At 58.4% G+C, this 16,599-nt stretch overlaps 1 protein-coding gene across 3 annotated transcripts; it reads left to right on the top strand.

Moving 5' to 3' along the window:
* The first annotated feature begins 572 nt into the window (after positions 1–572).
* Positions 573–15,844, top strand: srcap (Snf2-related CREBBP activator protein). 3 transcript variants are annotated; one of them, XM_028988877.1, is made up of 34 exons: positions 573–787; positions 1,499–1,576; positions 2,444–4,167; positions 4,302–4,526; positions 4,600–4,785; positions 5,311–5,451; positions 5,533–5,722; positions 5,803–5,972; positions 6,383–6,470; positions 6,585–6,674; positions 7,152–7,331; positions 7,424–7,620; positions 7,728–7,905; positions 8,016–8,152; positions 8,225–8,394; positions 8,563–8,755; positions 8,838–8,974; positions 9,304–9,490; positions 9,571–9,740; positions 9,844–9,956; positions 10,047–10,253; positions 10,615–10,779; positions 11,193–11,336; positions 11,529–11,846; positions 11,933–12,084; positions 12,177–12,487; positions 12,562–12,764; positions 13,086–13,255; positions 13,338–13,534; positions 13,617–13,731; positions 13,806–13,925; positions 14,012–14,200; positions 14,282–14,365; positions 14,448–15,844. In XM_028988877.1, exons 3-34 carry the CDS (start codon positions 2,887–2,889, stop codon positions 15,813–15,815), a joined length of 7,776 nt encoding a protein of 2,591 aa, XP_028844710.1. In that variant the 5' UTR covers positions 573–787; positions 1,499–1,576; positions 2,444–2,886; the 3' UTR covers positions 15,816–15,844. The 3 variants fall into 3 exon arrangements, with proteins under 3 accessions (XP_028844710.1, XP_028844711.1, XP_028844712.1); XM_028988878.1 differs by lacking the exon at positions 1,499–1,576; XM_028988879.1 differs by lacking the exon at positions 11,193–11,336.
* Positions 15,845–16,599: the final 755 nt, after the last annotated feature.

Genomic DNA, 16,599 nt, shown 5'->3' with positions numbered 1-16,599 from the left:
TGTTCTTTGTCTCCGTTATGGTTTTGACTGGGTTTTTAGTAGTTAGTCATGAACAAGGATGAAGCTGCATTGAATTACGCAGCAGGTGCAGATGAATGGAGCATTCACATCATGGTTTTCATAAAATATCCCATCCATCCATCCATCCGTCCGAAGGATCTGTAGAGACCCACTCACCACAGGTTCACTACAGCGTCCCAGGAACTATATTCTGAAGAACATGTTAAGTGGATTCATTGTGCTGCGTTTTTTGCAGGGCTCTATTTATTAAGATCTGAAAAATAAATTTACTTTTTAAGGAAATAAAAAATAATTAACTTTTTAAGGAAAAATACTTTTCCAATAACATTTCCCATCAGTTCGGCCATTTGAATGTATGGGTTCAGATGTGGTAATATATAATCTCTAGGTGTAAAAAGTGTTTTTCTGAGTCTTGATCCATTTTGAAACGTTTTGACCGAAGCGCGCTTAAGGAGCTCTCGCGAGACCTGCCCTTTTCATGGCTTCTCAGCGCCGTTCTCGCGAGACTTGGATTTTCCCCGCACCGTGTCAGCAGCGCCTCCATTTCGCTGCGCCTGAAGTCTCCTCCCCGCAGCCGCCAGCCTCGGCGAGCCGAACCCACTCTCTGTCGGCCCGGACTTCAGCGTGGTCCCGCGAACCCGCCAGTACCTCGTTGGGTACCGGGAGGCGGTTTGGAGCGGCCGCATCACGGATTGAGGTCGATTTGAAGCGGATGGCGACTCCTTCAGCGAGAATTTAGTAAAAGAAAAGAGCTCGGAGATTTCAGGTAGGTGGGAACTTAAGATGGCGCCCGCGACAGGAGGGGAGGGAGGAAGTGGCGGGCGGCGGGTTCCGGGCGCCGGGGGGCTCCACGCCGCCGGGAGGCTGGAGCTCTGGGTGTTTATTCCCGAGCGCCGGCCAACAAAGGCGAGACTGGTCATTTTGTCCCGAATTCCGAGCCGAGTTCCGGGTCGTCTGGACGGAGCGGCGCTTCAGTGTTCGGTTTCTGCTCCTGCCGGCCACCGTTGTCCCTCAGGAACCCCCCAGCCGGGTCCCCTTCTAGCTGCAAAATGTTCTTTTAAACTTTTACATAGAACTGCCGCTGCGCCGGACGTGGTGCGTCAAAACGTCCAGTCGTGCTGTTTAAAATAAAAATATTAAAAAAAGATGAACGTTTTCTGTTTTCCCGTTTGACCCCGCGCCGTGACGTCACACGCATGGCGGCCTGCTCCGCGGCGGGATTTGTGCAGGTGAAGAGCCGGGCCGGAACGAGCGCCTCGCCGCCGCTAACCCGGGCGCGTTTCGGGGTGAAAATAAGACGCTGGGCGCCCCGTTCCCGCGGGGCTGTTTAACCGGCGCTCCGCGGTTCTCCCGCCGGTCCGGCTCTTTGTGCCGGAACACGTGTGTACAGCGGAGGGGGTCCGGACCGGGGTCGCCGCCGTGGTGACAGCGTCATGGCCCTGTGATCTGAAGCGGGGCATGTCTGTGTTTGTTCCAGCGTAAACACTCCGTGTCCCTGATCTCAGCATCCTGGAAGTGGAAAGTAGAGAAGAGTCCGGACCAACAGCACAGACAGGTAGGCAATGCAGCCGCGACACCCCGACAGGCAGGTAGGCAATGCAGCCCCGACACCCCGACAGGCAGGTAGGCAATGCAGCCCCGACACCCCGACAGGCAGGTAGGCAATGCAGCCCCGACACCCCGACAGGCAGGTAGGCAATGCAGCCCTGACACCCCAACAGGTAGGCAGGGCACCCTGCAGACACCCCGACCGATGGGCCACCCGCTTTACCGTATTTCCCTATACATCCAAAACCCACTAGTCCAATAAAACACACGTAGGTCAGGGCGTAATAAGGTGAGACGAATCTTTGTTGTCATTGTCACTTCTCACCACAATTGTCACTTCTCAGGTGCAAGTCAAATCAGTTTGAGGCAAGAAATAAGAAAGACTTTTTACATTACATTTACCCTTATCCAGAGCGTCTTACAGTCAGTAGTTACAGGGACAGTCCCCCCCTGGAGACACTCGGGGTTAAGTGTCCTGCTCAGGGACACGATGGTAGTAAGTGGGGTTTGAACCTGGGACTTCTGGTTCACAGACGAGTGTGTTAGCCGCTAGGCTACTACCACCCACTACTTTACTAACAACGAATAAAATAACAGTAAACACGATATATACAAATGACACTGAGTAACGTATACGTACGCACGTAGTGACGTGCTGTTGAAGATATAAGAGTTTCCATGACTGTCCACCGTGGGGTGTAAATTAGTTCTGGTGACCTTCCTTTCCGTATGCAGGTCCGCTTGTTAAAGGGTCGGCGGTCAGGTGGTCTCTACGCCGGTTCTCCTACTACCTGCCAGAATGATGTTTTTACTGTCTGAATACGGCGTCCCGGGTGGACTGACGGCGTTCTGTCTCGTCTCTGTCTCCGTACAGGTGCGTTGTGCGGCGGGGGAGGTCCAGAGGGAGCGGTTGTTGGCGAGGAGGCGGTGCAGCAGCGCCCCCCTCCGGCTGTGGCTGTGCTGGGTGGCACCTCCGCGGCTACGCAGAATGTGGCCGGGCCATCCCAGCATGCCCTGCAGCTGGTCGCCGCTGCTCCCCTCCTGTCACCACACAGCCCCTCCGGCGCGTCGCCGCGGCGTACAGAGGTCCCCGTCAACGGGAGCGCGGCGGGCGGGTCGCCGGACCGGCGCGAGGGCCCCCCGGCTCCGGCGGGCAGGCCGCCACGCTGCAATAATCTTCACAAACCGGACAAACCCAACAAGACGGCCGCCGATTGGCCCGAGGAAATCTCCGCCGGTGACGGTGCGGCCCTTCACTCGGGAGTTTTTATCATCGCCGGAGAGGCGGGGCGGAGCGCAGGGCCGCAGCCTCATGACATGGAGGCTCCTCCTCCAGCAAACGCCGCGAGCCACGCGGCACCGGCCAACGCCACGCCCGCACAGGAACTACTTGCACATTCCCAGCCGCACCTCTCGCCTGATAACGGGACTTCCTCCGGGAACGACGGTCCGCAGAGCCCGGCGCTCGGGAACTGTCGGTACGCCGAGATCGTCAGCGACAAGCCCGCCGTTCAGAAAACAAAGAACACGCCCACAGCGGAGGGGGCGGAGCTTCACCAGGTGAGCGCCGAGGGGACGCGCCGTGAACTCTCCAGCCCGGCCGCCACGTGTGGCTCTGCTGAGGAGACCTGCAACGACCTTTCGACCCCGGGTCCAGCCGACCACGCCTTCTCGGAGACGGAAGTATGTTCGAACTACGACCCCGAAACTACCGAAATCCACACTCACCAGATCCGGGACATCGGCCAAGTGTGCTTCATCCAGACAGACCTGGTGTCCGACCTGGCCACGCTACCCGTCGAGATTCTCCAGCATCCTGTAGAGGAGGGGGCGTGGCTAGAGGTCAGCGAATCGGAGAGCCAGCCCAACGTCTGCGGCGAAGTGGAGCTCATGGACGTCGGCGCCGAGGCCGAAGCGCACTGCCTGGAGCCCCAGACGACCATCGAGGTGGTCAGCTACCCTCTGGACGCTCAGTTCAGCGGGGACGAGGGGGCGCTGGGGTCCTCGGTGGAGCTCGTGGCCGAGGACCCTGCTGGGCCGGAAGTGCACTCCGAGTCCACGGTGTTCTGCCATGTCGTGTGCGCCGCTTCCGAAGTGACCCCTCCTCCGGTCCCCTCCGATTCGCCTCGGCAGCAGGTGGAGGAGGAGCAGCACGCTGCACCTTCACCCGGCTCTGTCGGCTCTAAACTTCTCGTTCTGAACCGAACCGATGCTCCTCCCCTAAACCACCCGTCCTTCCACCGCAGCAGCGCCCAGCAGAGCTCGGGCCACCAGGTCCCCCAGCAGAGCTCGGGCCACCAGGTCCCCCAGCAGAGCTCGGGCCACCAGGTCCCCCAGCAGAGCTCGGGCCACCAGGTCCCCCAGCAGAGCTCGGGCCACCAGGTCCCCCAGCAGAGCTCGGGCCACCAGGTCCCCCAGCAGAGCTCGGGCCACCAGGTCCTCCAGCAGAGCTCGGGCCACCAGGTCCTCCAGCAGAGCTCGGGCCACCAGGTCCTCCAGCAGAGCTCGGGCCACCAGGTCCTCCAGCAGAGCTCGGGCCCCGCGGGGACCCCCAGAGAAGGCAGTGACGGCGAGGCAGACGACGCGGCGCCGAGGAAGGTATGTTCCCGCCCCTTTTTTACCATTCGGATAGAAACACTGAAACGGACGTAACGGTGAAAATGGCGCGCGCTGCTCGTCCATTTTTAATCATTCTGCGGGACTTGTGGGGTGTCCTCTTCACCGTGTGTTAGTGGGCTGCAGGGAAGGACCACGTCACGTCCTCCGGCTCCATGTCTCCCGCCGCGTCGCCCGGTCCGTCCACCCCGACGGACCATACGCCTTCTCTCCGATCGCAGGCGCGGCTGGCGCCGCCACAGTCCCACAGCTGGAAGGGAGAGTCTTCTCAGCCGGACCACACCCCAACTCCGCGTCCCCGTCCTGAGAAACACGCCGACATGGCCGAGCTCGCCAAGCACGTGAGTTTACCCGCCGCCGCCGCCCGCGGCCCGGCCCTCCCGCAGAGCCTCACCGGCGGCTTCTTCTGTGCAGGAGGCGGAGATCGAGCACCGCACGCTGGCGCTGAAGCGCGAGGGCTTCTGGTCCCTGAAGCGCCTGAACCGCGTGACCGAGCCCGTCCGGCCCAAGGTGCACTGGGACTACCTGTGTGAGGAGATGCAGTGGCTCTCAGCCGACTTCGCCCAGGAGAGGAGGTGGAAGAGAGGAGTTGCCCGAAAAGTTCGTCACAGTTCCATTTACACCCTTATCCAGAGTACTGACAGGGACAGTCCCCCCCTGGGGACACTCAGGGGTACAACCAGTAGTTTACATTTACAGCATTTATCAGACGCCCTTATCCAGAGCGACTTACAATCAGTAGTTACAGGGACAGCCCGCCCCCCCTGGAGACACTCAGGGTTACAACCAGTAGTTACAGGGACAGTCCCCCCCCTGGGGACACTCAGGGGTACAACCAGTAGTTTACATGTACATTTACAGCATTTACCAGACGTCCTTATCCAGAGCGACTTGGTCAGTAGTTACAGGGACAGTCCCCCCCTGGAGACACTCAGGGTTAAGTGTCCTGCTCAGGGACACGATGGTAGTAAGTGGGGTTTGAACCGGGGTCTCCTGGTTCAGTGCGGTACCCGCTAGGCTACCAGCACCACACAGAGCTTTGAATGTGTTGTCTTTGCACACACAAGATAACGACTTTTTCATCTCAGTTCGGGAATGTTAAGTCTGGACTCGGGTCCATTGCAGGTGGTGCGCATGGTGATGCGGCACCATGAGGAACTTCGTCAGAAGGAGGAGCGGGCGAAGCGTGAGGAGCAGTCCAAGATTCGTAGGGTGGCCTCCTCCATTGCTAAGGAGGTGCGAGCTTTCTGGAGCAACGTGGAGAAGGTAATGGACAGCTGACGCCCACCCAAAAGGTCGTTGAGGTCCAAGCTGACCGTTCACTCCAACCTCCCTTCTCCTCAACAGGTCGTTCAGTATAAGCAGCAGTCCCGCCTGGAGGAGAAGAGGAAGAAAGCTCTGGACCTTCAACTGGACTTCATTGTGGGCCAGACTGAGCGTTACTCTGACCTGCTCAGCCAGTCTCTGTCTGCTGCTCCACCAGCTGACTCCGTCTCACCACCAAAACACTCCACACGACAAGCTGGAGACGAGGAAGGTTCGTCTTCTGCACAGTTCTCTCTGTAGACCGTCGGGCCTGGTGTGTTTCTCTGAAGTTCTTCTCCTCCGCACCTTTAGACCAAGACTTCGAGCCTTCTTGTGAGGAAGAAGATGACGAGGAAACTATTGAGGTGGAGGAGCAACAGGAGGGGAATGATGATGAGACTCATAGGAAGGAGATCGAACTTCTGCGGCAGGAGGGCGAACTGCCGCTGGATCAGCTCCTCAGCACCCTGACCTGTCCTCCGGTATGGACACCAGTCCAGTCAAGGACATTAACCACTTCTCGTTTCTTCAGGTTGACGTATTTGAAGTCGTGTAGACATCATCACACGTCTTTTAATTATGAAATTAATCATCAGCCAGATGTTTTACTGTAAAGCTACTCTGTGTCCTCTGGACCGGACGTCTCCCAACAGTTCTAGCATCGTTTACAGCATTTACCAGACGGCCGTATCCAGTAGTGACAGGGACAGTCCCCCCTGGGGACACTCGGGGTTAATGGCAGTAAGTGGGGTTTGAACCTGGGCACAGCAGAGACACTCACGCGCGACTGCAACGCGTCAAATTGTCAGGACGGCGACACCAAAACAAACTCAAACCGCACGGAAACCCCGTTCTGCGTCCGAAATAAAACAGGAATGTTGCGCGTTTCCAGGAGGCCGCGTCTGAAGAGGAGTCCTCTGACTCCGCCTCATCAGCGGTTGAAGATGAGGATGAGGAGTTCGCAGCAGATGAGGAGGATGGTGAGTTTCGTGCCGTTCGAGCTGGATTCATCAGAAAATTTATTAACTGTACACACCAGTAGATTCTCTCCACCAGACAATAAGAAGTAAATCTTGTTTTTGTGTTCCTCCTAGCTGAGGATGAGGAGGACACCATTGCTGCGCAGGAGGTGGTCGAGGGCGATGCTGACCATAAGGAGGAGCTGGATGACCTGGCTAAAGAAGGTGATGTTCGGTTCTTGTGGTCCCACAATATACAGGGTGGGCACTTATATGGCTCCACCTTAATAAAATGGGAATGGTTGGTGACATTGAACACACTTTATAAGTGGTCAGAAACTTGAAAACACAGTGGAAAGAATAAAGTCATGTTAAAACCAAGCACACCATTGTTTTTCTTGTGAAATTACCAATAAATTTGATGTCACATGACCCTCTTACTATTGAGCGCCGACTTCAAAATGGCCACTATGGTCACCACCCATCTTGAAAAGTTTGCCCCCTCACACATACTAATGTGCCACAAACAGGACGTTAACATCACCAACCGTTCCCGTTTTATTAAGGTGGATCCATATAAATGGCCCGCCCTGTATAATCTAGTCTTATTTAAGACTGACGTAGAAGGTGGTCTGATGACATTTGTGACGATCGGCCATCGTCTGCTGGCGTGAGGGTCATCGTATCCTTTCGCTTGTTTAGGTGAGATGAGCGTTGAGGATCTGCTGGAGAAGTACAAGGGCGCTTATTCCTCAGATTTTGAGGAGCCCTCTGGTTCCGCGTCTCCTGACACGTCTGAAGAGGAGGATAGCACTGAGGAGGAGGAAGAGGAGGAGGAGAGCGAGGGGGAGGAGAGCGGCGAGGACAGCCACACCACGTCAGGTGAGCGGGGGGGGGGGTGGCGTTACCAAGTCTGACGCATTCCAGCGGTTTGAAGATCCATCACCGTGTGCGCTAAAATTTGCAAATGTCAGACTCCTCCGAGGCCCTGGAGAGCAACGAGGAGGTCGAGGACGAGGAAGACGGTGGAGAGGGCATGGAGGCTCTGCTGAAAGAGGGCGATCTTGGCTCACCGCTGCCCGCTTCCCCACGTCCCAAAAAGGAGATCAGCCACATTGCTGCTACAGCAGAGAGCCTGCAACCTAAAGGATACACCCTAGCTACTACAAAGGTACGCGTCCACACCTCCTCCGCTTCTCCTGAGCTTCAGTGAGGGCTCCTACAGATTCCGTGGTTTTTGTGTAGACCATGACACTTTGAAATGTGTTTTTGGTGAAGGTGAAGACGCCAATTCCATTCCTCCTCCACGGGACGCTGCGCGAGTACCAGCATATCGGGCTGGACTGGCTGGTCACCATGAACGAGAAGAAGTTGAACGGCATCTTGGCAGATGAGATGGGCCTGGGCAAAACCATTCAGACCATTGCACTGTTGGCACATCTGGCCTGTGAGAAGGGTGAGGCGATTTCGCTTTCCACAAGTAATGGAGGTCCTTCTGTTCCTGCTATTCCTGCAATGGCCCAGTAACGCTGCATTGTGGGAAAATGATGCGTTGTTCCTTGTTAGGAAATTGGGGTCCGCACCTGATTATTGTACCAACCAGTGTGATGCTGAACTGGGAGATGGAGTTGAAGCGCTGGTGCCCTGGTTTCAAGATCCTCACCTACTACGGCAGCCAGAAGGAGCGCAAGCTGAAGAGACAGGCATGTTAAGTAGAGCCAACACGTCCGGGGTATACGGCACGACTGGAGTAACGTCTTCCCTTCCTGCTTCAGGGTTGGACCAAGCCCAATGCGTTCCATGTCTGCATTACATCCTACAAGCTGGTCCTGCAGGACCATCAGGCCTTTCGGCGGAAGTCCTGGCGCTATCTCATCCTCGATGAGGCCCAAAACATCAAGAACTTCAAGTCTCAGCGTTGGCAGAGTCTCCTGAACTTCAACAGGTACCGCCGGGATGTAAAATATAATCACGACGAGTAGCTGAGAAGGATGGAATGGACAGATATGGAACTGGGAACACATTGTTTGTGTTCTACCTGCTTCTGTTCAGTATATTTTTACAGAAATGAATGCCATGCACGTATTTTTATTTATTCGTTTCATCTGTTCAGCCAGCGGCGACTCCTGCTTACTGGCACCCCTCTGCAGAACAGTCTTATGGAACTCTGGTCACTCATGCACTTCCTGATGCCACACGTCTTCCAGTCCCACCGGGAGTTTAAGGAGTGGTTCTCCAACCCACTGACTGGCATGATCGAGGGAAGCCAGGAATACAACGAGGGTCTGGTCAAGAGATTGCACAAGGCATGTACGAACCCAGGCCCACCTCCACACGAAGGTCCGCTTTCTGCTCCTGACACGTTATTTTCCTCTCCTCCACTCCCAGGTGCTGAGGCCCTTCTTGCTTCGCCGTATCAAAGTGGACGTGGAGAAGCAGATGCCCAAGAAGTATGAGCATGTGGTGCGGTGTCGTCTGTCCAAACGCCAGCGTTTCCTCTACGACGACTTCATGGCGCAGGCCTCGTAAGCACCTCAGCACTACCGATGCATTTAACACTTTACCAGACGCCCGTATCCAGAGCGCCTTACAGTCAGTAGTTACAGGGACAGTCCCCCCCTGGAGACACTCGGGGTTAAGTGTTCTGCTCAGGGACACGATGGTAGTAAGTGGGGTTTGACCATCTTATTTCTGTTTCTGGGTATAGAATATTTAACCTTTATATTAGGTACATTTTGCACAGCTTCAAGGTTTCTACACCGGAGTGTCAACCTCAGCTTTTCGCTTCAAATGCCACTTGATCTTTGTGGAACATCCTCGTCACATGGCATTGTCTCGTGTCCTCTGTCCTCAGCACTCGGGAGACGTTGGCCAGCGGCCACTTCATGTCCGTCATAAACATCTTGATGCAGCTGCGGAAGGTGTGCAACCACCCTAACCTGTTCGACCCGAGGCCCATCCACTCGCCCTTCATCACGGAGCCCGTCATCTTCTCCACCGCCTCCCTCGTCCAGCAGGCTCTAGAACATGCGCCCTTCAAGGTGACCACCATGAACACTTTCTCCTGAAATGTGCTTAAAAAAGAGCCGGATGACCCTCCACTCCCTCGCTGTCCCTGCAGCGCTGCGACTTGTCCACGTTTGACCTGGTGGGGCTGGAAGGCCGCGTGTCCCGCTACCAGGCCGACGTCTTCCTGCCGCGCAGAAACGTCACCATGCCACTGGTCCAGGAGTTAATGGAGTCGCCGGAGGCGCCGCCACGCCCTAAACCTGTGCGCATGAAGGTCAACAGGTATACCTGACTGGCGTGTTGAACAGAGGTGACATTTGTGTGTGGTTTTCTTCTCTGCTACCCGAAGCGCCGAGACACTAACCCCGCACGTTCCGTCGCCTAGAATGTTCCAGCCCCCGCCCAAACCAGAGGGTCGTTCCGTGCTGCTGGTGAACACCCCCGTGACCCCGGCCGCGCCGCCTCCACCGGCCCCCCTCGTAACGGAGCTGCCGCAAGGTACAGGGCGGGGCCACGTGTTCCCGCTCGTCCGCCGCGTTCAGCACCTTCCCGCTCTTCACTGCAGTTTCCTGTTTTCATCCCGCTCAGTGTGCCCCGTCACTCCGGCGCCCGCTGCCCGTCTGCCCGTCTACACCGCCGCCGTCACCGTGGGCCCAGGCGTGGGCGGGGCCACTGCTCATCCCGTGCTCTCGGTTCGGACCCCCGTCCCGTCCAGCTCGTCCACGGTGTCTTCGTCGAGCGGCGTCATCACCCAGAGGGTGTTGCTGAGCCCAGACATGCAGGCCCGCCTGCCGAGTGAGTGGCCTGCCGATGGGAGACCTCCACGTACACAGCGCCACCCGGTGGACTGAATATCGATAAATACTGCAATGTATTGCTGTATTGATATTTTCTGACACCGCTATTTGTTAGGATGACTTTAATCCCAGCGTGCTGCTGCAGGTCATTTTTCACCTCTGACCTTACCGTACCAGCGCTCAGCGTCTATATACAGGACACGTGTCATATTGAGACGTATATATTTCTCATGCGACTGTGTACACGCTTGTACTGACATGCACTGATGCATCGACCAGAAAGGCTTTATGAGAGTGAACGTTTTTGGTTGCTGCCAAATCTCCTGGCTTATATCGGCTTCTCTCTGTGTCGCTGCCAGCCGGTGAGGTGGTGAGTATCGCCCAGCTGGCCTCTCTGGCGGGCAGGCCGGTGTCGTCCAGCCAGGGCAGTAAACCCGTCACCTTCCAGCTGCAGGGCAACAAGCTCACCCTGTCCGGCACCCAGCTGCACCAGACGCCCGTGTCCCAGCCTCGGCCCATTCAAGGTCAGTCCCCGTCCTACCGTGTGTCCTTCATTCTGCCATCGTGTCTTTGTGACACTGCTCTTTGTGTCGCATGTCATCCTGTTTGAGACCCAATTTAACATTTTAAGAGAGAACCTGGAGTTCTGTATGTGGTTCACATGTTTTACACCGGTGACACGGTGAAACGTGTCCTCTGCATTTAACCATCACCCTTGGTGAGCAGTGGGCAGCCGTGTTTGGGATTCGAACCGGCAACCGTTCTGCTTCGGACTGGGAATCGAACCTGGGCTGTGGCGGTGAGAGCGTTGAATCCTTACCGACTAGACCACCAGGAAATGCCATGTTCTCTCTTGGCCCGCGTCACTGTCTCCGCGCCGTCCTCTGTGGTACTGAGCATGCGCGTGTCGCGGCGGTGACTCTTGTATGCCCTGCAGGTAGTGTAATGCACCTGGTGTCCAGTGGGGGGCAGCTGATCAGTCAGCCAGCACAGGTGGCCCTGATCCACACAGTCAGTCAGACAGGCAGCATCACAAACCCCGCCTCCTCTGGACTAGTCCCACCCCTCAGTGCCGCGCAAGGTACTGCTGCAACTGTGGCACGCCTGTGTTTTTAAATGACATTTTAACTCTGGTCTCAGTGTTTATGAAATCTTCTAAGCTGTTGTCTCCTCTTTCCTTACTTTTTGTTTGTTTGTTTGTTATTATTATTTATCTATTTATTTGTTTGTTTGGATTTGTGTTATTTATTGTGTGTGTGTGTGTGTGTGTTAGCACCCACATCCATGGTATCAAGTCCTGGAATAGTTAAAATCGTCGTACGACAGTCCGGAGCCAAAGAGGGGGGGCAGGTCCCCACCCTGGCGGTGCCCCCCTCTCCTCGTGTGGCAGCACCTCAGACACTGTCCCTGCACCCCCACACGAACAGCGTCCCTGCACCCAGGCCCCCCCAGGCTCTTCAGCGGCCCCCCGTCGCTCAGGCGGCGCTCTACGCGGCTCCGTCTCGCAACCCCACCTCCGCGCCCGGCCACCCGGCGCCGCCCCGCCCGGTCCTGCGGGTGCTGCCAGGGCCCGCCGCTGCCCTGGAGCCGGGTGAGCGCGTTTAACCGCAACACCGTGTATGAAACGATGACACCCGAGTGAGTTCGTAATGCTGTCCCCTTCGTTTGTATTTGTAGCGCGCGTGAACCCCCCGCCGGTGGCACGAGACGACGGCGGCGCCGACGTTGTCCCCGTCTGTGCCAGCACGCCCGCGTCCAAGCCCTCCGGCCTGTCGTTCCAGCGGCCACGCGTCCAGCCTCCCCCTCCGCCACGGTCCCCTTTTCACATGGTAAAATATTCGTCTTTTTACACATCTGAACGCGTGACGGGATCTTGTGGGACAAATGTGCGTTTTTTTTTTTGTATTTCCGGCGTCCGCAGTCATGGCTGGCCGAGCGGCGTAAAGCCGACCGCGACGCTCGTCTCGCCCACATCGCCCGCGTCAACGAGCTGCACTGCGGCGTCAAGCCCGTTTACGGCTGTGAGGTGCTGGACTTCCTCACCTTCCTCCCAGGCTCCGCCCCCAGGCCTGCGGCGCCGGTCCCGGGCCGCTGGGATCACTCAGGCCACGCCTCCTGTCTGCTCGCCCAGTCGCGCCACCCCCTGAACTTCTGGGCGAGGAGTGACTTCTTGGGGGCGGCCATTTGGAGCTACGAGGAGCGACTGCAGATGCTGTCGGAGATCATCGACAGGTACGGCGGCTCCGTAGTCGCCGCGGTTTCACGCGGCGGGGAATGTATAACGGTGTCCTCCACCTCGCCGCCAGGTTCACCTTCGCGATCCCCCCCGTGGAGGCCCGGCCCATCGCCATGCACAGCTGCCACCCCCCTCCGTCTCTCCGCCACCAGCGGGCGCTCTTCTCCTCCGCGCTGTCCTCCCAGGTGTCCCCGCGCAGCCGCGTCCTGCACCGCATCCAGTGCAACATGAGGACCCACTTCCCCGAGCTGAGGCTCATCCAGTACGACTGCGGTGAGTCCGCATCTCTGTGGGCCGTTTTTCTAAAGTAAAGTGAGGTGATTGTCACATGTGATACACAGCAGCACAGCACACGGTGCACACAGTGAAATGTGTCCACTGCATTTAACCATCACCCTGAGTGAGCAGTGGGCGGCCATGACAGGCGCCCGGGGAGCAGTGTGTGGGGACGGTGCTTTGCTCAGTGGCACCTCAGTGGCACCTTGGCAGATCAGGATTCGAACCGGCAACCTTCTGATTACGGGGCCGCTTCCTTCACCGCTAGGCCACCACTGCCCCATCAGACGCGGAACACGGCTTTGTTTCTTTTTGCAGGGAAACTTCAGACGCTTCACGTTCTGCTGCGGCGTTTAAAGACAGGAGGCCACAGAGTTCTGATCTTCACCCAGATGACCCGCATGCTGGACGTCCTGGAGCAGTTTCTCAATTACCACGGACACATCTACCTGCGCCTGGACGGGAGCACGCGTGTGGAGCAGCGGCAGGTGACGTTCTAACCAACGCGTGTTTTCTGGGGCCAATCGGGGCGGCATTCATAACCTGGTCCCCTCTCGCCCCACGCCACAGGCTCTGATGGAGCGCTTCAACGCAGACCGCCGGATCTTCTGCTTCATCCTCTCCACCCGCAGCGGCGGCGTCGGGGTCAATCTTACGGGAGCGGACACCGTGGTCTTCTACGACAGTGACTGGAACCCTACGATGGACGCCCAGGCTCAGGACCGCTGCCATCGGATCGGCCAGACCCGAGACGTCCATATATACAGGTCTCCTTTCTTCACGCCGCTCTGCCCAGTTGGGTGTTAAACGTATAGATGGTTTACTGTCCTCCGCTCTGGAATTCGCCAGGCTGATCAGCGAGCGCACCGTGGAGGAGAACATCCTGAAGAAAGCCAACCAGAAGCGAATGCTGGGAGACATGGCCATCGAAGGAGGAAACTTCACCACGGCGTTCTTCAAACAGGTAACTCCTGGCCATTTGCGTCTTTTAACACGACCGTCATTTACGTTGCTCACGTCACCGCGTCCTGTGGTCAGCAAACCATCAGGGAGCTGTTTGATATGACCGAGGGGGAGAAGAAGGAGACGGACCTCCCCCCCACACAGCAAGAAGAAGAGGACACGGCCAATAAGCAACAAACCAACATCCTGGAGCAGGTAAGGCCATCGAGGCTGTAAGCCAAGGTGGAGGTGACCTCCAGCACTGTGTCTTCATACGCCGCTCGGTGGGACTTTCTTCTCAGGCTCTGTGTCGTGCTGAAGATGAGGAAGATATTGTGGCCGCCTCTCAAGCCAAAGCAGAGCAGGTGGCTGAGCTGGCCGAGTTCAACGAGAGCATCCCGCTGGACGACGTTGGGGACGGGATCGGCCGAGATCAGGAAGAGGAGGAGCTCTCCAAAGCAGAGCAGGAGATCGCTGCTCTCGTGGAGCAGGTACGAGGCGTGGGCTCCACCACTTTTCCTCAACACCCCTAATGTGCAATAATTCAAGCTGCTTTTATTTCTCGTTGTCAGCTCACTCCCATCGAGCGCTACGCCATGAACTTCCTGGAAGCTTCGCTGGAGGACATTTGCAAAGAAGAACTCAAACAGGCTGAGGTACCGTGCCGTAAAGGAGCTTGTGGAACCGGCGGCTTGATCTCTTCATGTCGGCTTCATACTCTGTGCGCTCGTTTTGTAGGAGCAAGTAGAGGCGGCGCGGAAGGGCCTGGACCAAGCCAAGGAAGAGGGACTCCTGTTACACCAGTCGTCCGACAGCGACCAGGAGGACTTCTGTCCCACGCCCCACACGCCCGAGGAACCCGCTCAGCCTGCGCTCGTGCGCCGCACGCGCAAGATCAAGGAGAAGGGGGCTCCTTCTGTGCGCGCCAGCGGCCGGCTGAGAGGGTCCCCGGCCAAGCTGGACGCGGACTCCGATGGCGGCGTGTCCACGTCACAGACCCCCTCGCTCCGGGGCGTGCGAGGTAGGGGAGCGAGCAGAGAGCCCGGTGCCGCGCAGCAGGCCTCGGCGAGCCCGACTTCTCCTCCTAAAGCGGGCCCTGCTCCTCCCGCCGCGGCCCACCCGCGAGGCGAGGACCACCGCGGCCCCGCCCACGCCGCCGACAGCCCGCCGGAGCCCACTCCGCCGCCCGTGGGGCGGGACCGGGGCGTGTCGGTGTCGTCCGGCTCCATCTGTTCCCCCGACCATCAGTCCGACCTGGAGGGCCTGCAGCCCCTGTCCCCCTCGTCCCGCTCGCCGCGCAAGCGCCAGTCTGCCGACGGCGAGGTCCTGCGCGGCCTCCCGGAGGACTCCCCGTCCGCCAAGGTCCTGCGGAAGCTGCCGGGCCGCTTGGTGACGGTGGTGGAGGAGAAGGAGCCGAAACGGCGGCGGAGGAGAGTCAGCGGCGGCGTGGGCTCGTCCGAAGAAACGGAGCATCCCAAAAAAGCCGACCAAAGTCCCGAGGACAGAGAGACTCCGGCCGCCAACGCCGCGCCGCCGCAGGAGGACAAGGAGCCGCCGTCGTCCCCGACCAGTCCGGGAAAGTTCTACTGTCCCTACTCCCCCACTCACCCCTCGCCGGACATGCCGGTGTTGCGCAATCTGCCCGTGCGGCGCCGGCTGGAGACCGAGTCGCGCATGGCCGCCCAGCTGGGGGAGCAGCAGGCCGGGAGGGGGCGGGGCACCCCAACCGCAGCCAAGAAACCGGAGCCGACGCCCACGCCGGCACCGGTCAAGCGCAAGCGAGGCCGACCTCCCAAGAACCCCTCCCCCGCCAGCAGAAGCACCTCCCTCTCGCCGAAACGCAAGCGCGGTCGGCCGCGCAAGGAGGCCGCCGCCTCTTCCTCCTCCTCCCCGCCCCCGCCGCCGCCGTGCAGCCCCCTCAGTCCTCCACGCGCCCTCTCCCGGCTCTCCGGCACCGGCCGGTCCGCTCGCCGCTTCCCCAGCGCCACGTCGTCCTCTTCAGCCCACCGCTGCCACGCCTACTCCGCCCGCAGCAGGAACCGCTCCTGGGGACCGTCCTCTGCCGGGACCTCCAGCCCCGACGACTCCGGAGCCCCGCCCGGTTAACCAGATCACAGCAGCCCCTTCGCCGACACCGCTTCACCACGAGCTCGCCGCAACACCTGCACCTTCATCCGAACTTCATTCCCCGAGTCCTCCGACTGCGGCCAATCCAGAAAGCCTGCAGGACACATCCGGTGACCCTCAGGCGGTCCCAGCCGTGGAGGTCTCCCAGCAGCCTGAACCCACCAAGCAGGAAGTTGCAGACCAGCCCATGGACGAAGACACCGTAGAGGACACGGAGAAAGATGGAGGTCCATCAAGGAGCAGTAAAGTAGACAGCATGTCTGATCAGGAGTTCGTGTCCCTGGTTCCTGACGCTGCTCCTCCAAATAATGAAGATTCTGTCCAGGACACAGAGCAGAGTCCTACAGACCATAACGATGGACCAGTCCCCAGCCAGAAAAGAGCTCTGAGCAGACAGAGCAGTCAAGAGAGCATCCGATCTTCTTCACCGTGCTCACCATGCTCCGACTCGTCCACTGGAACCCGCTCGGTAAGATCTGCCAAGGTCAGGAGAGTGGACGTGAACCCTGAACCCCAAGATGGTGCCAAGACACCAAAACAAAGGTCTCGTTCGCCGTCCAGCTCCACGGACTCTGAAGACTCCACCGGACCCCAGCTGCGGCGTCTCACTCGGTCGGGACAGAGAAGACAGGAGTCCGAGAACCAGAACGAGGGCGCGGTCAAGCGGAAAGGACCGCAGTCCAACAAGGACCAAGGTGGCGAGTCGGGCGGTGAAACCAGGGTCACCAGGAAGTCCTCCAAATCTCCCGCCGCCCCGTCGCCG

This window comes from Denticeps clupeoides, chromosome 8, assembly GCF_900700375.1.
Source record: "Denticeps clupeoides chromosome 8, fDenClu1.1, whole genome shotgun sequence".
NCBI lineage: Eukaryota > Metazoa > Chordata > Actinopteri > Clupeiformes > Denticipitidae > Denticeps > Denticeps clupeoides.
The sequence above is the reverse complement of the archived record's forward strand: the minus strand, read 5'-3'. Positions and strand labels throughout refer to the sequence as shown.

Bases quoted from the DNA above. Each gene is read 5' to 3' on its own strand.
- srcap (XM_028988878.1), top strand. From the start codon at position 2,887: ATGGAGGCTCCTCCTCCAGCAAACGCCGCGAGCCACGCGGCACCGGCC. The intron at 5,973-6,382 runs GTATGGACACCA...GCGCGTTTCCAG, and splicing joins GCACCCTGACCTGTCCTCCG to GAGGCCGCGTCTGAAGAGGA. The intron at 8,756-8,837 runs GCATGTACGAAC...CTCCACTCCCAG, and splicing joins TGGTCAAGAGATTGCACAAG to GTGCTGAGGCCCTTCTTGCT.